The 22,953-nt window shown below is 43.0% G+C and overlaps 1 protein-coding gene and 1 pseudogene across 1 annotated transcript; one reads left to right on the plus strand and one right to left on the minus strand.

Moving 5' to 3' along the window:
- Window positions 1-2,766: 2,766 nt before the first annotated feature.
- On the minus strand, window positions 2,767-10,207 carry hsdl2 (hydroxysteroid dehydrogenase like 2). The gene is made up of 11 exons (XM_061061055.1): window positions 10,049-10,207; window positions 8,146-8,309; window positions 6,873-6,971; window positions 5,107-5,221; window positions 4,389-4,492; window positions 4,203-4,301; window positions 3,908-4,102; window positions 3,730-3,801; window positions 3,444-3,584; window positions 3,152-3,280; window positions 2,767-2,997 (listed from the first exon to the last, which is right to left on the minus strand). Exons 1-11 carry the CDS (start codon window positions 10,063-10,065, stop codon window positions 2,882-2,884), a joined length of 1,251 nt encoding a protein of 416 aa, XP_060917038.1. The 5' UTR covers window positions 10,066-10,207; the 3' UTR covers window positions 2,767-2,881.
- A 1,218-nt stretch (window positions 10,208-11,425) lies between these two features.
- LOC132991992 (polypyrimidine tract-binding protein 3-like) lies at window positions 11,426-22,879 on the plus strand (annotated as a pseudogene).
- Window positions 22,880-22,953: the final 74 nt, after the last annotated feature.

Raw genomic sequence — 22,953 nt, forward strand, 5'->3', positions numbered from 1 at the left:
CTTCCAGACTCAGGGCTGAGTGTCGGACCAACGAGAAGCGAACAGACAGCGTCCTGTCGCTGCAGCGATACTGAGGCCGTCCGATGTCTAACGCCGATCCTTCACCGCCACGCTGAGACTCTGAAACAGAAAGTTCATGTGCACCAATTAAAACCGTCACAGAAAGTTTGATTATTTAACTGCACAACTAAAACTTCACTAACCGTCACACTTCTATCAACAGCCCTTTTATTTCCTTCAGTCTATAAAGTGACTCTCCCTTTATTTGGGACATTGGGATAAATTGATCTTACTTTGTAAAGCAGCATGCAAACCTGCTTTACATAGACGAGCAGCATTCCGTCTTCGTTGGACAGATGTTCGAGTTCATCTTTGTTTTTAGTGTCATGCTGATTATTAAACCACAAACTCTTCAAACACTAAATCGTCAAGGCGTACCGAGAGCTGCTTACATTTGTCCAAACATGCAGCAGCACATAAAAGAGTAAAAGAGACGAGCCTTAAACTGGGATGGGCTTCTATTGGAAGTTTTGTGTCATTTAACTTTGTGAAAATGTTTTAGGTGAATAGAAACATTTAGATTTGAAAATCTGAACCCCAAAAAGAGATTAATTAAACTTTATAGTATATTAAATCTTTAGATAGATTGTTATCTTTAGAAAGATAAATGTTGTTGGTAATCTGTAACATGCCCCAGACTGTGTTAGTAGAACAAAACACTCCTTCTAGTCTAGTATATTGTATGTAAATGTTATAAATATAAATGTATTTTTATTTTGAAAAATAGAATTATAATTACAATAACTGGCATTTGAAAGGTTAAGTGTGAAAATGTTCCAGCTTGGGTTGTTTTTGTGATTGTATGTCGGATGCTTTGTTTTTAATTTTGTTTATTATTATTGTTGTATTATTGTTATTGTCGATCTAATTCCTTTTTGTCTCTCTGGCAACAACGTATATATTGCTATCATTAAGAGGATCAACATCTAGATGTATATTGTTCTATATGAGTGCTTACATGCATGTTAATACACCCTCTATTTGTTATTGCCTTGTTATCTAAAGGTTTGTGCATTTATGTGGGGACACCACCTGGAGGGGGTGGGGGGCGTGATAAGGGTTAACAATTTCTTGCTGTGAATGTTCATCTGACTCTGATGTAACAATATGTAAAATTGAAAATAAAGTTCTTAAAAAATGTTTTTAAAAAAAAAGTGTGAAAATGTATAAATATTATATAGTTATAAGTAGGACTGAAGCTGGTTAAAAGATTGGCGTCATTTTAATTAGAAATTGATTAAAGTATATCCGTGATTTAATTTATGTGTCCACTTTTTGGACTTTGGGTGATATTAATGTGTTGATGTTAATATGACGCTCTCACTCAGACTTCTTTCACTTCTTTACCTTCCACAAACCTCCACACCGGCACCGGATAAAACCTCCTCCCGATCCGGGTCTCATCCTGCGGCTCGGAGTCCGAGGTCAGGACCTGCGGTCCGGCCGGACCTCTGTCTGCGTCCCGGTGCGGCTCCTGTTCCGTGCTGAGCCGGGCTAAAGCCAGCAGACTGACCCAAACCCAAGCCATCATCACCGCTCCGAAACGTGCAGACGTGCCGTGATCCGCTCCGACTCTCTGCCAGCCGACAAACAATGAGGAACCGCCTGAGGCTGCACGAGGAGCTGGACACACACCTGCGGATAAATGAGCGCGAGACACCTGGAGCACCTGCTGATTGGACAATTAGGACCGGAAGTTGAACCGCTGCGTGCGCACGTTTCTGTTAAACGTCAGTTAAGATTATTTATTTATAATTAAAATGTTGAGTTTTAAAAGTATATGATTATTGCTTTCTATAAATAATGAACTATCTTTAGATGGAGTTCATAGTGAAATAGTATTTCAGGTGTGAAGGATCCTGGATGATAAAACAAACGTGTAAGAATATCTTCACTTTGTCTTAGTTACTGAAGTTTGGAGCATCACTTATTAATCTAACAGAATGATTCATGACACAGAGCTCACAGACACACAGGATGCTTTTAGGATTATTTAAACTTTAAGATTTAGTTAAATTATAGAGCATCATTGCATCTTTATTTTACACTTACAGAGTCATATGTTCATGAAAGCAGAGCATCACTTTATCACAGATTTTCTTAGACAGTAGGAGGCGCTCCAAGGAGAAAAGGTTGATACCACTGATAAAAACATTGTTCACCTCCTCTTCCTCACCTGATAAATAAATGAAGTTTAGCTATATAAAAGTGTTAAAGTAGTCAGATGTTGTCGACCTTAAGGTAAATCTGTTAACGGCTCAATAGTGTCATGGAGGCATGGTGTAGTCATACCTCAGGCTGTGGGGAAGGGGCCTAATGTGAGACCCTGCTCATGGGCCCTGACTGCAGGTTTGGTGGACAGTTGATGTTTGTCATTACCCCACTCCGAGCTAAACACTGCAGGGGGGTCCATTTAGGCATATTGGCTCTAGAGCGCCCTCTGTCTGTGGTAGTGGACACAGCTACTCTCAGTATGGATGAGAACACCTCATGTTATTCAGGACACACACACACACACCTTAAACAACATGAAGTCAACAGTCTTTCAAACCCTTCACAGTTCACAATGATGTAGTGATGTCATCATAATAAACATGGAGGCAGACCTCAGCTGTTCTGAGTCCGGGCGGGATAAATTGCTGAGTCATCATCATCACTCGCTGTTGTCTTCAGTCTGTTTCAGAACGTCATGATGAAACCACACCGTTCACTTAAGAAGGATTTTATTAAACTGTTAAACTGTTACGATCGTTTCATTTCATAAGGCAACATGTACAGCGAGTGGGCGGAGCCTGAGGAGGCTAACGGCGGGGCTTTAGGTTCACAGTTTGGCCTTGTTCATCCTGCCCATCAGTTTCTCAAGTTTCATGGCGAGCGTCATGTCACCTTTGATCCGAAGCTTCCCCGACATGAATGCCATCGTCGGCTTCAGCTGCCCTGAAACCGCCACACAGAGATACAGCTGTTACCATGGAAACAACAGCACCAAATCTCACCACGCTCATCGCTGTGGTTACAGCATCACATTCGATAATTGTGTTTTTTTTCAGCAGCAGGCTCAGTTCACGTTATTACCATGGTGACGACTCACCTGCAAACATCTTGCTGAAGTCCTTTGAGTCCATCGTCATGACAACATCAGCCTTGATGGGCGGCTGGCCCTGCCCCGCGCTGCCGGAGCCGCTCTTCAAGTCCAGAAACCAAACGCCAGGGTTCTCTCCTTATATGGACACAAACACATCAGTGTCCCGCTAGTTGTCCTTATATGGACATTAAGACCGTCAGAGGATGTCATTTTATGGACATTAAGACCGTCGCCTTTTATAGACACAAACACATTCACATGAACTCCTTATATGGATACTGTTGGACACCTATGTTACCTGATAGGTCGAACTGATAAATGCCCTGCGTCGACTTGACGACGTCCTCGCTGAGGACGCCTCTGATGACGTTGAAGGTGCTTTCTATTGGTCCACTGGAGGACGTGGCTGATGTTGGTGGTTTGAAGGCAGGAGTCGCTCCTAGCAACAAAAGAGACAAAGAAGGAGCCTTCATCAAACACTAGGGGGCGATGGACAGACGTCTAAGGAACTCCTGAACATTTGAAACTATTATCGCTACAGTTTAAAAAAATCATGAGATTTATTGATTATCTGAATGTTTCACCGTGTTGCTCCATCTGCTCCACCAGAGATTCAGGAGCTTCATCCAGGAAAAAGTCTGGCAATAAGGGGTGACCTGTGGACCAATCAGAGAGCACAGTAAGCACCACATAACTTGTGCTTGTTTGTGAACAGGCTGTACCTATGCTAGGTTAGAGTTAGCTCAGTTAGCCTGTTCTTACCTGGCTGGACGGCGTACTGGTCAAAGTCTTTGATTCCCTCCTCCTTCAGGATGTCTTCATCAACCACGAAGTGACCCGTGTAGTCTTTCGGCTTGGACAGGATGGCATAGGCGGCATCGGCCATGATGTCAGCTGTACGACACTGCTTACTCACGCCATCTCCGCCCAACATGTCCATGGCTGCTGTCTGGATCGCTATGGCAACATCACACAGGTAAGATCAGGGTTTAACCATGCTAGCTTACTACAGGAGTCTATAAGAAGTATGTTAGCATGCTGACAAGAACCCACTAACCGGTTCGGGGCCAGAGGGCGTTGACTGCGATTTGTCCTCTGAACTCTTCAGCCATCCCCAGCACGCACATGGACATGCCGTACTTCGCCATTGTGTATGCTAAAACAACAAACAGACAAATAAACAGAATGATTATCACTGCACAGGTGCATGATGGGACGCTGGCTGGTCCGTTGCTATGGTTACCTGTGTGGTTTTTGAACCAGACGGGGTTGAGGTTGAGTGGAGGCGACAAGTTCAGGATGTGAGGACTGCGACTCTTCAGCAGGTGAGGGAGAACGAGTTTGGACCTGAAAAACACAAACGCTCCTTGACTAAGGCTCGTGTCCCGAAACGTTCGTTCCCTGAGACTCGTTAACTGACGTTCGTTCCCTGAGACTCGTTAACTGACGTTCGTTCCCTGACACTCGTTAACTGACGTTCGTTCCCTGACACTCGTTAACTGACGTTCGTTCCCTGAGACTCGTTAACTGACGTTCGTTCCCTGAGACTCGTTAACTGACGTTCATTCCCTGACACTCGTTAACTGACGTTCGTTCCCTGACACTCGTTAACTGACGTTCGTTCCCTGAGACTCGTTAACTGATGTTCGTTCCCTGAGACTCGTTAACTGACGTTCATTCCCTGACACTCGTTAACTGACGTTCGTTCCCTGACACTCGTTAACTGACGTTTGTTCCCTGAGACTCGTTAACTGACGTTCATTCCCTGACACTCGTTAACTGACGTTTGTTCCCTGAGACTCGTTAACTGACGTTCGTTCCCTGAGACTCGTTAACTGATGTTCGTTCCCTGAGACTCGTTCCCTCAGGCTAGTTAACTTAAACTCGTTAACTTAAACTCTTGACCTGCAATAAAAAACTAGTAAAGTTTAACTTCAGCTTCTGTGTGTGTGTGTGCGTACGTCAGGTAGGTCCCCCTCAGGTTGATTCCCAGCATCAGGTCGACCTTCTTCATTGGCGTCTCCAGAGTTCCCGTCAGACTGATGGCACTGGCATTGTTAATCAGGATGTCGATTCCTACCAATCAGAAACAAGCTCTGTGATGATGTCATCAAGAGTTTTGGGGTCGTAGGTTATCCTGGTCTGTTAGGCCTTAAGTCAGTGGCCGTTTCAGAATAGCCACAGTTCAGTATGCAGTACGTACTTTTCAGTAGGAGTTTCAGTAGACTGAACTTTCGTGGTCATTCAGTATGCATTTCTTGGGTCCACCTCAGTATACTGAACATTTCAGTATGGATACTAACTTCCAGGTTTCATGCAGTATGGATCGGATGCATCCTTTCAGGAAATGAATTGTATTTTACCACCCACATTAAATTAAACGTAAATCGTCACTTCACGTGTGCCTCCACACATGATCAATTTTTAATCTAGAGTTAAAGTCCGGACTGAAATCGCTACTTTTAATTAACAACAGAAAATATAACAAATGTCTGCATTATTATAAAACCTTTCCCCCTCTATTTAAATAATGATTTCACTATTTAAATGCGTCTTTATTTGTTTATTTTACTTTACTGTATATTACTGTTTTTCATTTGTACTTTCCTTTTGTATGTTATTTAGTTATTTAATCTGTCTTTTACTTGATTTACATTGTGATATTGTTTTTTTTACCTGACTGTATATGCGCATTACTCTTCTTGAATAAAGCTAAAGAAAAAATTTAAAAAACGGGTGGATGCGGCCGGTTCGGGTAACGTAAATGACGCCACTTTCATACTGAATGAATCAGACGAAGTAGGAACAAATATCTGTCTACTGTGCGCTCCTACTGAATAGTAGGTACTACAGTGTATACAGCACAGATAGTAGGTACTGCCTACTGACAGATTGAGTAGGTACTTGGCAATTCGGATGCAGCCAGGGTTTGGCTCTCTGCTCTCTTTGAACCTGGGCAGATCACCATGGTAACTGACTCTAGACTCCTCACCTGGTCAGTGATGTCATTTCAATGCATTATTACCTGGAGATGTTCTCCGTGGGAGTCACAGATCTTCAGCTGAAGGTATACGTTCATGGAACCGTAATGTTTGTAATGTTACAGAACGACGTCGTTCAGTTATAGTTTTGACCCGTTTGTGTGTTACAGGTGTCAGGTGTCGTACGACGGGAAGTGAACGATGATGACAGCAGATTTGGTCATGATCTCCTGACAGGTGTGTTTTAGACTTTTATCACAGATTCAATCGGATAAAGGATTTGACCTGAAGTGATTTCTGTGTATTTTCACGCAGTGGAAGGTTATCAGACCTGATTCAATCTGACCTCCACTCCGGTACAGGCAGAAAGCTGGAGTGCCGCAAAAGGAGTTTATGTTGTTATTACACACGACAGCATGAGATAATATGATGTACGTTTTATAAAACTGTATAAACACATCAACAAACACATATACGGTCATTGTGCTGAACTGTCAAAACAAAGTGTTTTATTCTGAAAATAAACCGGATGTTTTAATGTTGTCTGACTTCCTGTCCCGCTCGATCTGCCCTGTGGTGATGCTCCGTGCTCCGGAGACGCAGCAGGGCAAATGGAGGAAGATTTTCTCATTTCTAAAATGATTTGATGTGTCGAGGTAAACTTTAGAACACAGAAATGAAATCCTAAATAAACTTTGGTTTATTTCCTGCTCAGTTTAAATGAAACAGTCTGAACGCCGTCTCACCTCCAAACTTGTCCACAGCTTTCTGAACAGCTTCTCCAATCTGCTGCTCGTCACGGATATCAACGACGCAGGCCAACGCTTTCCCACCGGCTGCCTCCACTGAAACACATAAAACACACATTAAATAACTGAAACACACATTAAATAACCTAAACACACAGGAACACGGAGACAACATCAAACACAACAAACAAAGACAAACAGAGAGAGGAAAGTAAACCGTGATGACATCATAGCCCCTGACCCGAGGAGTGTTTTTAGTGTAATGTTTGAATGAATGGAGAAGCGTCACTGAACACAGACCGGTCCTCCTTAGAACCATAATCATTAAAACGATTCAAAAAGACGTTTAAGTCATCAACAAACTCAGAGTCTGACTTTCCAGCAGGCAGGTCCAAAACAGATTGAACACTCTCCCAAGCAGGCGTGAGTGAGTGTTCAGTGTTTAATAGCTAATTTACCGTCTTCTTCTGTGGTCATTATTTTTGTACCTGTCCCCCTTTAAGTGAAAACGCCTCCAGCTGATTCTGTTCGCGTCTCCACTTCAAACTGAAGGAGTTAAATTTAAGGAAAACACAGCTCGACAGAATCTGGTTCAGGAAGTAGATTTCTCCGTTCAAATCCTCCGTTGACATTTCACTAAATCTTTAAATCAAGAGATTGAAGCCTGTAACCATGACAACCAGCTACCACAATACTATAAAGCATTTGATTCGGCACAAAAACAGCGTTAAAAACAGAGAAAAGAGGAAAGGTACCAGACTGGGTACTTACACAAAGTCAAGGAACTACACATCCCACAATACATTGCAAATGATCCCTCTTCTCCTTAAATGTTACTTGTCGTTGTTATAAAGTCTTAAGTACATTTACTGTTAGCTAACCATCTAGCTAGCAAAAATATCTGTTCGAAACATTGCCATGGTAACAGTAAGCTCCACCAATCAGAGACCTCGCTGTGACATTGTGATTATGGGTATTATAGTTATTTTCACAGATGTCGGAATAAACCATGTTGTTCTTAAAACTATGTTAATATCAGACGAACTTGTGTCTCCTACATGAGCAGACACCATCGTTTCACACTCAGGTAGCTCGTGGTCAGTCTACCTGTGACATCATGGCTCATGATCAAATCCACTGTGGAGAAAATTAACAGGATTTTTTTCTTCGGTAACCACACTGTTGAGCTCTATAAACTTTAAGATTATTTTACCAAACTAACAGGAAGAAAGTTTTAGCCCATTAGCATGTTAGTCCGTTAGCTCCTCACCCTCCTGGGCAGCGGTGTAGATGGTTCCTGGTAGTTTGGGATGGGGCTCAGCGGTCTTCGCGGCAATGATGATGTTGGCTCCGTCTCTGGCGGCCTTCAGAGCTATGGCTTTACCGATCCCTCGGCTCGCTCCGGTGATGAAGAGCGTGCAGCCGGCTAACTTCCTGAAACACACAGAGACGGTTTTATTAACACATGGCGTCGTAAACATTAAAGTATGGAACATTAAGAGAACCTTATTAGCCAACATGCTAACACAACAGGCTCACATGAAGGTCTGGCGCGCTAACAGTTTCCCCCTGCTTACAGTCTTTGTGCTAAGCTAGGCTAACTGAAAAGTGTGTGTGTGTCAAAGGAAACCTGTTGGGTTTCTTTTTGTTTAAGTAAAATCTGCATTTTGAAGAAACAACTCCACCTCTGGGCTCAAACTGCCGTCTTTCTGGTTCTTCAGCTTTCGTGTGGTCGAAGACGCCATCGTGTGAGTGAATCAAATATTTACGTTCTTTTTTATAACCCAGTTTTAAAACGAAATAAGCTGTTATTTTACTGATCCATAGTATGAAAAGTTTACGGTATGTTTTATATTAGAGATCTTTTTACCGACTCAGACACAGAGAGAGGATGATGTGGGTACAAGGCACGAGGAATAGGAGACCAAAATCGAGGGGAATATCACCCCGTACAGTGTGTGTCGATCGAGACATGAGCTAATCAGACCTGTTTGTTTTTTTGAACCAGGCTGTAAACATGTTAATCTCTGCTGTAAAAACAGGCTTTTTAGAATGGGTGTGTATGTGACTTCCTGTGCTTCTGCAGCCAGCCTCTAGTGGACACTCGAGGAACTGCAGGATTTTACACTTCATATTTCAACACTGCTGCTTGTTTTCTTACTGAGACCAGTTTAAATAAGATCATGTAAAGCTGCTCCGTCGGTTACACATCCTGAGAACGATATGGGCTCTTTAACGAAAGTCACTAAATCATGACGTTACAAAACAATAAAGTTACTTCATGAATATATTTCCTATGTGACATGTTTGAAAAATAGAAAGGACGATGAGAACCATTGTTAACCATGGCAGCATGTTAGCTCCCAGGTTCCTCCTTCACTGAACTCATGTGAGAACTTCACCTACTTTAAGATAATCTCGCTCAGAGGTCAAGAACAGAGATCAACCCTGATCTCAGGTCAGTCTCTGTTATGATCAGTTCGGCTCTTTTACTGTCTACATCTACAGCGTGTCCTCTATATTACACTTCACTGTGTTTCTCTGGTTGGACTTTAGTCAGTAAACTTCGCAGGATCAGTTTAAACATCACCAGAGTTCTCTCACAAAACTCCATAGAAGAAACAGTAACTTTACAAAAGAACTTGCATGTGGAGCACAGGGTTGAGATATCAGAACCAAACTCACTACATTTCTGTAGTAGGTAGTTCAACACATAATTCGGGTTCTTGAAGGGTCTACTTTAATGAAGGGTGTTGGCTAAAATCTCCATTTCTGGTTCTTTGTTTTCCAGCTGGTGCGATGTGAAATGTCAATGAAAAGGTCCAGGCACAATTCAGAGGACTTCAGACTGGATTCTGTATTCAGCTCACAAATGCTCAACAACAAGGGTGCGAAGCAGGACAAGCGTTGACCAAACTCCGTAGAGAAAATCGTCAACTTTATACTCTTGCTGGTCAAAGGTCATAAAACAGATAAACGGGAATCAAACTTCGCACTAATAAAATAATAAATATGTTTCGGTCACATCGGCTTCATCAGAGTTTCAAAGGACAGCTGCTCGATTCAATTAATGCTCATTTAATGCCGAGTTTCCAGAAGGTTCAGTAATGACAGCCTGGAAGAGATCACATTATTTAACAGTGACTCTGTCTGAGAAGCTAACGTGCACTCACCCTGTGTTCTGCAGCATGGTGGCTCAGGTGTTGGAAGGAAAAGGTAAAGAAGCGTTCACAGTTTCAAGCTGAAGAATGACAACCTGTCTCCTTCGCCACCTTTCACCCACTTCAAGATGTCAAGTCACCCGGATGTCACCTACTCTGCTTCACTTCCGGTCTGCAGGCAAAGATTCTCACGGGTCCACGAGATGTTTAACTCGTAGATTATTACCCCAAGCGGCAACCTCCAGTGTTTGCGACAATGAAGCGACGCTGAAGTGAAAAATCCTGCAGTTCCTCGAGTGTCCGATTGAGGCTCGCTTCATAAGTCAAAGGAAAATAAATTGAAAAAGGTAAAGGTACAAAACTGTGAACATATTTTTCTTCCAGAGTCAAGGAACTCTCTGACAACAATGCAGCAGCCAGTATGTACTCCTTCTAACTTTAGATTCTGGTCCTGAATGATCTGGATTTGTTTGGACCAGAGAAGGTAGGCGGTTTTAAGGCACCCCCACACGGCTGTTTTGGACGCCCCTCGGTTTACCAGATATGAGAGCAGTTATCAGGTCAAACCAACAGGTGTTGCAGCGATGGAAGCGGGCAAGAGAAGTGGTTCAGATAGAAGTGATTGTACCCGACCTAAAAAGCCTCTGCATGTTTCTAATAAGCTCCACGAGCAGAAACGTGCTCAAACTAGGATCAATATTGGAGATGTTTTTGAAAAATGGAGAGGTTAGAACACAGAAAGGTTTACAGACCGATGCAGAGCTGGATAAACACTGAAGCTTCAGTGTCCACCACATGGTGACCTGCATGAGCATCGACTCTAGAGAGGAGGGGGGAGGGTGGGAGACAGCTCTCTATAATGTTTAGAATTTAGACTGCAGTACCCATTTTAAACACTAGGGGTCAGAGTTACATGTCTGAACTCTGTGATATAGAAATGTCCATTTAAAGGCTTTATATGTGATTTTGTGATCTAGCAGATGTCGCCCTTGAGCACCAGCATGAAACCAAAACAACTCGCGGTGCATTGTGGGTTAGCATGCTAATGCTAGTGATCTTTATTATGCTCGTATCTTCACACTGCATGAAAATTTACCCGAAATGAGCGTGATCTAGAAACACAGTTAAGCAGTGAGTACAGTATGTTATTCTTCTTTTCTCTAGTCCCTCAATTAAACAACTTTTATACTCGAGGGGAGGAGTCAGCCAGCCGTCCTGGCGATGTAAACAAACTGAAGATAGGACTCTGAAAACTCTGAAAGCATCACAGACAGTGGGACTCGGGTGTTACACCCATTGTAGACAGTCATGACTCAGAGTTATTTTCAGAGGATATACTTGATTTATATTATATTAAAGTGTGAAAAATCACATATTAAGCCTTTAAGGCACCATGCAGTCTTGAGAAATATGTTGTTGTTTTATTTTGATTGTCTTTAAATTCTAAGTGGTCTGTTTTATTTATTTTATAAAATATTATAACATAAAAAAATGACAAAGTTGTGGCCTGTTTGTGACACTAAGTAAAAATAAAAGGTGTTAAACTTATGAGTGTTGAGCTGTTTCATGAATTTTAACCGGTTATTGATATTTATCGATCCCTCTGTTTCTCTGATCTGAGCTATGGATCTTAGGCGTGTCTGCAAGAGCCGCCATGTTTCCTCATGACGTCACCAAACGGGAAGTGAGCTCGTTGTTCTCCACGGTTTGCTGTCTGTGTGCGGAGCTGGAGGCTCGCGGACCAGAAGAACTCTTCATCCCCTCCTCCTCCTCCTCCTCCTCCTCTTCCTCGCGGATCATGGACGGGTGAGCGCGGGAAATACCTCCCGAACCTTTCCCGAACATTCCCCGTTTTCCCTCCTTCCTTCCTCCCTCGCGTTTCCTTGGTGACTGAACCGCACCTGCGCGTGCCTCTGGCGTCAATCCCCACCTCCTGTTTGTTGTTGTTGTTGTTTACTTGTTTACTGTCACATCACCCGCCACTGAACCCCCTTTCTCATCCTTTTCATTTTCCCGCTCCTCACGCGCTGTTTGTCGCGTGTGCTTCGCCTTTTTCTGTTTTTGTTTTGGTCCGAAGTGATACGAAGAGTGACGATTCGGCGACGCGGTTTGATTGGCGGAAATGTCGCGATAACTGAGAGTAGACAGAGAGTATAGTGTTCATATTATTAAAATACGTTTATTTTATGCTTTAATGCTCTTAAGGACATAACACTGATCAGAACGGTAACAGGGGTCTTTATGTTAATTATAAATAACATAATTAAACTACATTCACATTTTATTCTTTCAGCTCATCATGTTTCCTACAAAAGTGATCATAGATGATTTAGTCACCTGAATCGAAGGTCGTGAACATGTTCATTACACCGCTACTCCTCCATTCCACCTGATTTTAAACAATACAGAGTACCAAAGCTTTCAAAACACATCTTTTTCATGAGACAGGAGAGCAGGGGCGTGTCCAGACTTTAATAACTGGGGCGGCCCACCTGGGGCACAGACTCATGGAGGGGTGGCCTGAAGTTTGTGGACACACACACACACACACACACACAAATAAGTGTAATTTCTTTACCCCTTTTATCCTCCCACTTATTATATGTACTTATAGGAAACAAAGTTTGGCAACATATACATCTCCTCAGTTTGATTCTTTTGGGACTTGAAAACAAAGATTTGCAAAGTCACAATTTAGGGTGGTATCACATCTGGGACCCGGATCTGAGTACGCTTGACCTCAAAGTCCGGTTCATTTGATCAGTGTGAAGACAAACATACTGTGCCTGAGTCCGCTTGAAGAGGTGGTCTCAGACACGATTCATTTGTCGAGTACGGTCAGGCTCAAACAAGGAAGTGAACTGCTATATGACGTAATCTTAAAGGAAGAATATGCAACATTTTGATCCAGTAGATGTCGCACTTGAGCACCAGCATGAAACCAAAACAACTTGCGCTGCATTGATGTGTTAGCATGCTAATGCTAGTGATCTTTATTATGCTCGTATCTTCACACTGCATGTAAATTTAAATTCAAATAAGCAGTGAGTACAGTATGTTATTCTTGACATCAGCTGATTTTCTGTCTGAACACGCTTCAGTATCAAACTCTGTATTTGTGTTTCTGCAGAAATCAGAGTTCACTTCCTCTTTCAGCGGCTCGGAGAATATGAGCACATCCAACCTGTCCACAGGTGAGTCCCGTCCCTCTGTCCTGAGCTCCACAGTCAGTATCTGTGTTTATGTGTACAATACTCCTTCAATCAGGTTAAAGTCATTGTTGGATTCAAACGTCACCGTTTACATGTGGCCAAATAAAACGATCCGATTAAGACGTGGATCAAACATTTCATCAGAATAAAATCCTTCTGACACGCTCAGAGCTTCCTGTCCGTCTAATCTCCCTGAAACAGTAGAAGAAGAATGTGACTGATCTTTGTTCTTCGTGTTTCTGTCAGTCAAGTTTTTCTCCGCACTGAGATTTATTTCCATCAGAAGTCGAAGACTCCCTCAGCTGTGGGCGGAGCCAGAGTGTGAGTGTGGAGGGAGCAGGATCTTTAGACATGCTCAGTGAGAATAGTTTCACCCAAAGCAGGGCGAAGTGATCGGACCAGGCGTGTACATTATATAGATCTGAAAGACGATCGGCATAAACCACCACAAGACGGATTTTTGTCTGAATGAGCCGGATCAGATCGGTCTCTTTCAACTGACGTGTTCACATGAAGCATTTTTATTCAGATTTTTAGTGTGAACACAGCTGATGACAAAGCTCGCTATGATACCTGGATATTAAACTTTATGGTATTATAACAATACCTGTTTGATACAACAGCTACAGAAACAGAACTCCTGAGCCCACTATATCTGCAACTTTCTTGTTTTTAATAATTAAACACTGTCCTCAAACTCCTGCACATGGACTTAATAGCACATTGTGTGGACAACTTTTGTACACGTGTGAGGAGCTGGAGAGGAGCGAGGTTGCTCTCTCCCTTTTGGTGAAAAATGTGACTGCAGATCTGAAGTTTTTAAAATCATATCAATCTTAAAATAACACAAAGATTCTCCATCACCAAACAATTTGAATTCCTTGCCCTGAAGCTTGAATTCTCCCATGGCCAATCTCTCACAATTATAGGTTGTTATACACCTCCCTCTGCCTCCCCTGAAGCCCTAGCCTCTCTTGCATCTTGCATGACCGGGTTTAATTCCAGTGAGCTTCTTTTGGTTGGTGATTTAAATCTTGACTGGTTGACTGCCTCGTCTGATAATCTAAAAGTTATCTGTGACTCACTAAATTTAACTCAATTGATCAGTTCCTCAACTCAATGATAAAAACCCATCAAAATCTTCCTTACTTGACCTTATCTTAACAAATGCTCCCTACAAGTACACGGATACAGGTGTGTTTGCAAATGACCTGAGTGATCATTGTACCATTGCAGCTACAAGAAATTCCAAGCTTCCAAAGTCAAAGCCCAATATTATATGCAAAAGAGATGTTAAAAACTTTTGCATCTCAGCTTTTATGCACGATTTAGCTGCCTTTGAGTGGAGTAGAGTTGCTCTATTTGATGATGTAGAGCTGGCTCTTGAATACTTTTATGATGAATTCCGACGTATTGTCAATAAACATGCTCCTTTTCAAAAATTTAGGGTAAAGGGCCGAAAAAATCCCTGGTTTTCCTCTGAAATTGGAAACCTCCTAAAAGAGAGAGACATTGCTTGGGCCAGGGCTCGGAAAACAAAGACAGAGGTAGACTGGCTCAGCTTTCGCCAGCTTAGAAATAAATGTACTTCCCTTATTAAGAGTGCTAAGTCTGACTTCTACTTACATGAATCCATAAAAAATATAAATGACCCTAAAAAATGTTGGCAAGTCATAAAATCTTCTTCAAATCATGTGACAACTAATGACTTACCAAGTTCTTTAATTACTCAATCTGGTACACTGTCTGATAAGACAGACATACTAAATTGTTTTAATGATCATTTTATTTCAGCTGGATCCTTGTTTGAATCACTAAACCCTGAACTGACAAATGCTGGTCTGGCTAGTGTTAACACACCCTTGACTCCGCAGGCTGTGAGTGGACCCATCACTTGCCCGTTTGAGTTTACGTCTGTATCTGTCACTGAGGTAAACAATGCACGAAAGAGGCTGGACACAAGTAAAGCAGCATGACCTGATAAAATTGGCTGCTGATTTTATTGCTGAGCCACTCTCACATATTTTTAACCTGAGTCTTACCAGCAACAAAATTCCTAAAATCTGGAAGTCGGCCTTTGTTCTCCCCCTGTTAAAAAGGAGGTGAACCCACAAATGTAAATAACTATAGACCAATTTCTAAATTGTGTATTTTAGCTAAATTGTTTGAGAGGATCATCAGTGACCAACGAAAGGAATTTTTAGAATCAAATAATATTTTATCTCCTCTCCAATCTGGCTTTAGAAAACAGCACAGCACTGTTACAGCTGGGCTGAAGGTCCTAAATGATTTGAAGCTCTGGACAGCAAAAAATATTGTGTCGCTCTTTTTATTGATCTTTCAAAAGCATTTGACACAGTAGACCACAACCTGCTGATTCAAGTCTTACATCACACTGGCTTATCTAAACATGCAGCTGCCTGGTTTGCCAACTATCTATCCAACAGAACACAATGTGTTCAGGTGGCTGGAACTACCTCTTCCTTTCTGGACATTACTAAAGTGGTGCCCCTATAAACAATCTCTGTAATAACTTGTCAAATGCAATGTATAATTTTTATGCTGACGACACCGTTATTTATTGCTATTCAACCTCACTCACCCAGGCTTTTGAGTTTTTACAAGCTGCTTTTAATGTTATCCAGTCTCGTTTATATGATCTTAAATTGGTTTTAAACACAGATAAAACCAAGCTCATGGTTTTCCCTCATACAAAGGTGCTACCACAGAACATTCCAAATATTGTAACATCTAAAGGAAAACCTATTGAGCAGGTTTTAAACTACAAGTACTTGGGTTTTATCCTAGATCAGGAGCTTTCATTTAAAGCTCATATCAATAATCTGGTCACTAAACTAGAACCTGCTTCTCTCTCAGAGTCAGAAAGAAATTAGTGACAGCGACATTCTTGCCGATTTTTGATTATGGGGACCTGCTTTATTTGAGTGCGTCATACAAATGTCTGAAGTCCTTGGACACTATTTTTCATTCGGCACTGAGATTTGTCACTGACTGTAGTTGTCTCACCCACCATTGTGAATTGTATTTGAAATAAAGGTTAATAATAAATTGTACTGAGAAGTTTTTAAGTCGCCTTTTCTGTCCCTTCACAGTGGATGGCACTGATAGGCTGTGTGTTTCTGAGCGCGCTCAGTGCGTCCCATCTCGGGTTCTTCACTTGCGTCAGCTTCCGCCTGACGTCTCTGAACAGGAAGTGCTAGCTCTGGCGCTTCCTTTTGGCCAAGTTAGTAAGCTGATAACATTAAAGGCCAAAAACCAGGTAACTGTTTTCAGGCTAATAGCTAACTGCTAAGAGCTAACGGCTAACTGCTAACACACAGACACCACATGATGAAATCACCTTCAGTTCATCACTTAAATTCCAAACATGGTGTTTTGATGAAATCTGTTATTTTTTGTGTTAAATATATAAAATGTTAAATATTGTTTTTAGGCGTTTGTAGAAATGGCGTCGGATGAAGCTTCTGTTGCCATGGTGAACTACTACACTTCGGCCCCACCCACCGTCAGGAACCAGCCAATCTTCATTCAGTACTCAAACCACCGCGAGCTCAAGACCGACAATCTGACCAATCAGGTGAGGAGCAGCAGCAGCTGCCCCGCCCACATCATCATTTTGTTAATCAACATTTTTTTATTGAAAATAAAATCCTTTAGTTCTTAACGTATTTCTTTACCTGTCATTGTGCATTTAATGAAGTCAGCTTGGTTTGTTTGTCGACAGAGGGTGGCGCTGCAGGCCATCAGTGCAGCAGCAGTGCATCCTGGGAATATGGCATCAGTAGGAGAGGGGCGGGGCTTAATTCTTGGTCAGAGTCCCGTCCTGAGAATCATCGTCGAGAATCTATTTTACCCGGTGACCCTGGAGGTCCTGCAGCAGGTCGCTCATATTTACATTCTTTATTGTTGTGTTGTTTCTGTGTTCTAGATTGTTTTTGTTTTATTTACAAGTTTACGATACATGAGACCTCAAAACCACATCACACATCGTGACCATCTACTATACAGAAGTCAGACTCACCGTTGCTCCACCTGCATGTCGACAGCAGCCACAATCTACACATCTGTCAGACCACCACAGCAGCCACAATCTACACATCTGTCAGACCACCACAGCAGTCACAATCTACACATCTGTCAGACCACCACAGCAGCTACAATCTACACATCTGTCAGACCACCACAGCGAGTAACTGTGTGTCATCGTTGTGTTATAGTTCTGTGTGTTTCTCTGTGTTGTCGTTTCAGATCTTCAGTAAGTTCGGCTCTGTGTTAAAAATCATCACGTTCACCAAAAACAATCAGTTCCAGGCTCTGCTACAGTTCAGTGACGCCGTGCATGCTCATCACGCCAAGGCTGTGAGTAACTGCACGGTCACACACACAAGTGCACGCGCACACACACACATACACTGTCACACTGGTTTACTTTAATGGTCAAGTATCAAGGAGCTGTCTTAATATCACAAAGACATTGGCAACATTTTGACAAGTGCGCGGAGCTGGCGAGGAGCGAGCAGTGTGCAGGAGTTTGTATTTCTCTGGTAATTAAATTACCCGGCTCCAGTCCAGACTCTGTGCTGAAGCTGTGAACCAATCAAACGTCAGCTCTGTCTTCATGTTTTTCAGTCTCTGGAGGGTCAAAACATCTATAACGGCTGCTGCACGTTGAGGATCGACTTCTCCAAACTGAGCGCGCTCAACGTGAAATACAACAACGACAAGAGCCGAGACTTCACCCGCACCGACCTCCCCACGGGAGAGCTCGACCCCGCCGCGGCGTTCGGTGAGAGTGGCCAGTGCTAATGCTAACACCTGTCAGTGTTACTGAACTACTGTAAGGCAGGGGCGTCTAAATAACTGTGTGCGCGTGCGTGCGTGTGTGTGTGTGTGTTACAGGTGTAGCTCTGCCTCCGTACGGAGCTGCAGCTTTCCCACCCACCTTCCACCAACACACAGGTGACACCAACAAACCAGAGACACATTAACACACACTTCATTCGTCGCTGTCTCTGTTGTTAATAAAGTTTTCTCTCTCAGGTCTGGCGATGGCGCCCGTCCACGGCTCGTTGGTGTCTCCTCCTCGTGTCTCCCTGCAGGTGGCGCCTCCCGGTGTCCACTCTGTGCTGCTGGTGTCCAACCTGAACCCAGAGGTCAGAGTTCACACAAACACACACAAACACACACACACACACACACACACACAGTAGCCGACCAATCAGAGCACGGCTCTCTGACCTAACTTGGTTTGTCTCTGCAGAGCGTGTCTCCTCACGGCCTCTTCATCCTGTTCGGTGAGAATATTTGATTATTTACAAACTTTAACTCTGAAGTCTGACGTCAGATTAATGAAAGAAAAAGAGGTTTCGATGATTTGTGGAGAATCAAACGATGAATAAAGACGATAAGATCAATAATTTAAAAAATGTGTGTGTGTGTGTGTGTGTATGTTTGTATGTTTGTTTCTGTGTGTGTGTTCGTGTGTGTCTGTGTGTGTGTGTGTTTCTGTGTGTTTGTGTGTGTGTGTCTGTGTGTGTGTTTCTGCGTGTGTATGTGTGTGCGTGTGTGTGTATGTGTTTCTTTGTGTGTGTGTGTGTTTCCAGGTGTTTACGGGGACGTTCAGCGGGTGAAGATTCTCTTCAATAAGAAGGAGAACGCTCTCGTTCAGATGAGCGATGCCACTCAGGCTCAACTTGGTGTGACACATTTTCATGCTTTTATTGTGAAATCTTTACTCCAACTGTGTGTCAGAGAAACAATAAGAGACTTTTATTTTTTAAATCTAAAACAGAAGTGAATGTTTGATCACGATGACTTCACAGAGATTTATCTTGTTGGTTTTTTTACAGCGATGAGTCACCTGAACGGCCAGCGTCTCCATGGAAACGTGATCAGGGTGATGCTGTCCAAACACCCCGTGGTGCAGCTACCTCGTGGGGGGGCGGGGCAAGAAGAGCAGGTGTTGACCCGAGACTTCTCAGGCTCCGCCCTCCACCGCTTCAAAAAACCCGGATCCAAAAACTTTAACAACATCTTCCCTCCATCTGCGACACTTCACCTCTCCAACATCCCGTAAGACTCACCTGACCCGCCGTCCACGCCAGCCGCCTCCACGTTTTTCATTTCTTCTCATTTGGATTAATTCCAATATTTATGTTCTCTCCTCGCAGCTCGTCAGTCAGCGAGGACGTGTTGAAGGATTTATTCTGCTCCAGTGGATTCACAGTGAAAGCCTTCAAGTTTTTCCAGTGAGTAACACTAAACCTATGACTATCAAAAAGAAACCGAGTCACAGACCGAGTCACTGACTGACCGAATTACAGACAGAGTCACTGACCGAGTCCCAGACTCACTGACCGATAGAGTCTTTGACTGATTCACTGACTGAGTTACTGAGTCACTAACCGAGTCACTGACTCCTCCCTTACAGGAAGGACAGGAAGATGGCTCTGATCCAGCTCGCATCTGTAGAGGAAGCCATTGAGGCTCTGATCGCCCTGCATGACCACCAACTTGACCACAACCAGCACCTCCGAGTCTCTTTCTCCAAGTCCACCATCTGACCCCCAGTCCTCTGAAGAGTCCACCAACTGACCCCATTCCTTCTCCAAGTTCTTCATCTGACCCCGAGTCCTCCTCCAAGTAGACCATCTGACCCCGATTACTTCTCCAAGTGGACCATCTGACCCCAAGTCCTACTCCAAGTGGACCACCTGACCCAAAGTCCTTTTTCAAGTCTGACATCAGACCCCGGTCCTCTACCGAGTTCATCATTTGACCCCAAGTAATCAAGGTACCTTTCCCAAGTCCACCATCTGACCCTGAGTCCTTCTCTAAGTCCACTATCTGACCCCGAGTCCTTCTCTAAGTCCACTATCTGACCCCGAGTCCTTCTCTGAGTCCAGGTCCAGTGGGAACAAACGGACCAATGGGAGCACTCTCCATGCCTTCTCTCTGACATCACAGTGACGGATGATGACACTCAGCGTGGGGGGCGTTTCCTTGGCGACACAGGTTACAGAGCACATTCCTGAGGTGGTGCATTGTGGGTAGTGGAGTCCAGCAGGGAGATAAAGTGAAGTGAACTTTTTCTGTTACAGAACGGGAAGCAGAAAAAAAACTTTTTCACATTTTCAGAACTTTTCAAGCAAAACTTTTTTTTTTCTTGTCGTTTTTAAAGAGACGCGGCATGGAGCGACATTCTGAAAACTCTGAAGTTTTTTATTTTCACGAAAACAATTAATAGATTTCTTTTAACTGTTTTTATTTAAACGGCCTTTTTCACAAACGTTAGAAAAACAAACATGTGAATCATTTTTAAATATTGTTGATTTTTATGTGGTTATTCTTTTATTCAGAACGTTTTCGATCCTCAGCGACGTCGACGTGCCTTCGCCATCGGCACCTCCTCCTGCTGTCTGTCGGACTGAAGTCTTCTTATTTCTTGTTCATGAGCTGTCGTTGTTGAATTTTCTGTTTCTGCTAAACTCTTTCTGTGCCTTATTTTTCTGGATTCTTCTGCCGGTGGTTTCTCGGTCTGTTGGTTATTTAATCATGTATGTATTTATACTGTACAAACACACAGTGATGTTAAGCCCTGCCCCTACCTGAACATGACTGTATTTATGTGTGTGTGTGAGCTGTGATTACTTTTTCTTATTCCAATCAAACATGTTTTTTTTTTTCATTTAAAATAACTTTAATTTTTGGTCTGATGTTTTGTTTTAAAAGAGGAAGTAAGCCACTAAAAACAGGAAGTCTGCCTTCTGACCTCTGACCTTCTGTTTGAATCGTGCAGAGCGTAAACAGGGCTTGTTGATTAATTTATTATTAAGAGTTAAGACGTGAAGAAAACTCGTGTTTGACCCTTCTAGGCATCCGTAGAAAACAAAAACAAATTATTTGATGCATTTTTTCTCTAAATTATTTAAAACATCAAAACATTTGATCAGGTTGACCTGACGTCAGGGCTCAGTCTTTAAGTCTTGGTTCTTTAAAAAGTGGGCGGGTTCAGACAAAACCAAAGTTTTTGTGCCTTTTAATTGGACCAATTCCTTCTTCAATATGACATCACTTCCTGTTTAAAAGGCTTTCCGAACGTTGTGTTTATTTGTTGCAGGATTTGTGAGCATCTCCTCGTTCTGAACGTGAAACGTTGGCTGTTTTTACGTCTTTCGATGTTTAAAGGAACAAAAGTTAATCTTGAAGTTGACCTGTTCTGATCTCCGCTTTAAACTCACATCGAGCGTCACAAAATGGATGCTCAAACTGAGGGCGCACTCACACTCGCCAGCTCCCTTACGAAACATGACCCCCCGCTGACCTGCACTCACACTGCTCCAGGACTAACCGGGTCTGAGCGTGTAGCGCTGCCAAGGACGTTTGCTTTATTATTTACACTTTTTGAGCACTTCAAGAGAGACGATGAAAACAAACGCACTCAGTAATCGTTCTGATGGTTCGATTGATTCATTGAAACTCCACCTTAACATTTCTGTCCACTAGCGGCCGCAGACTGTATGATAGCAGCACGGTGGATTAGCTCTGGTCCAGGTTCTGGTCCAGAACATGACGAACTCTTAACAGACTTTGGGGCGAATTCCGAGTCGATCTGTTCAGTGACGTCCCACTAACACTCCGGGATTTCTGGATAATGGACGCAGGGATCGATTATACTTCATGTCCACGTTGTGTTCCCGTGCTCGTGAGCGACCATACCGTGTACCAAGCACTGCCATCAGTGCTCGAGCCCTCGCACTCCACAGACAAACTTGACTATGGGGGTCAAACGGGCTTGGGCACGTTACGGCTTGTCTAGTGTGAGTGCGCCCTGAAGGTAAACGTACATTGAGTTATCCCAGGATGAGTCTGCAGAGGGCGCTAAACGCCTTGTTCTGCTAATCACGCCCCAGACGGCTTCAAGCCTCTCCGCAGGGCGCTGAAACCTCTTACAGGACGCTCTCCTCCCCGCTCTACAAGGAACACTTTGAGTAACGATTACTCAAATACCCGAGATGGTTACTTTTTAACACTTAGTGTTAAACAAAGTCAAAGACTTTGACGACCTCTGATGACCTCCTGTATGATGCTGACCTGTTACGTGTTAAAGGAACTCTTTCTTCTGATTGGTCAGCTCTCTGGAAGCCTCAGAGGGGCAGAACGCTGCAGGGCTGCCAGGGGAGGGCTGCTCTCCCTAGCTGGGTAACACATGAACATATTAACGTTACATGTTTTATTTAAAGTCACATTCACGCTGAACATTTGTTTCATTTGAACGATTTGACTCTAAAAGATCGACGTGAGAAACATTTGAACTCTTTCTGGAGTTTTATGGAAACATTAAAATTTAAATGTTTTAATTTATTTCAGATTCATGTCGAAAGTTTTTTATTCTTTTTCGATCTGAATGTATCGTTTAGTTTTTGATGCTGATGAATGTAAACTTGTGGTGCATTGTGGGAGCAGCTGGGACCTTTAATATTATAATCGTCATGAATATTTTTCATATTGTATCAGTGCATGAAGGGGTCTGTTTGGTAACTTTTATTCTGAAAGTGTGACAGGAAGTTGTAGCATGACTCACTGAATAAATTAATCACTTTACAACCAATCACTGTGCTCAGTTTCTACAATCCCCACCCACCGTCCTTCCTCTCAGCAAATCAGAGACTCTGACGTTTTCTA

Source organism: Labrus mixtus, chromosome 17 (genome assembly GCF_963584025.1).
Source record: "Labrus mixtus chromosome 17, fLabMix1.1, whole genome shotgun sequence".
Lineage (NCBI taxonomy): Eukaryota > Metazoa > Chordata > Actinopteri > Labriformes > Labridae > Labrus > Labrus mixtus.

Bases quoted from the DNA above. Each gene is read 5' to 3' on its own strand.
- hsdl2 (XM_061061055.1), bottom strand. The intron at 6,972-8,145 runs GTGAGGAGCTAA...TATGTGTTTCAG, and splicing joins CTACACCGCTGCCCAGGAGG to TGGAGGCAGCCGGTGGGAAA. The intron at 3,585-3,729 runs GTGAAACATTCA...TTTTGTTGCTAG, and splicing joins GGAGCAGATGGAGCAACACG to GAGCGACTCCTGCCTTCAAA.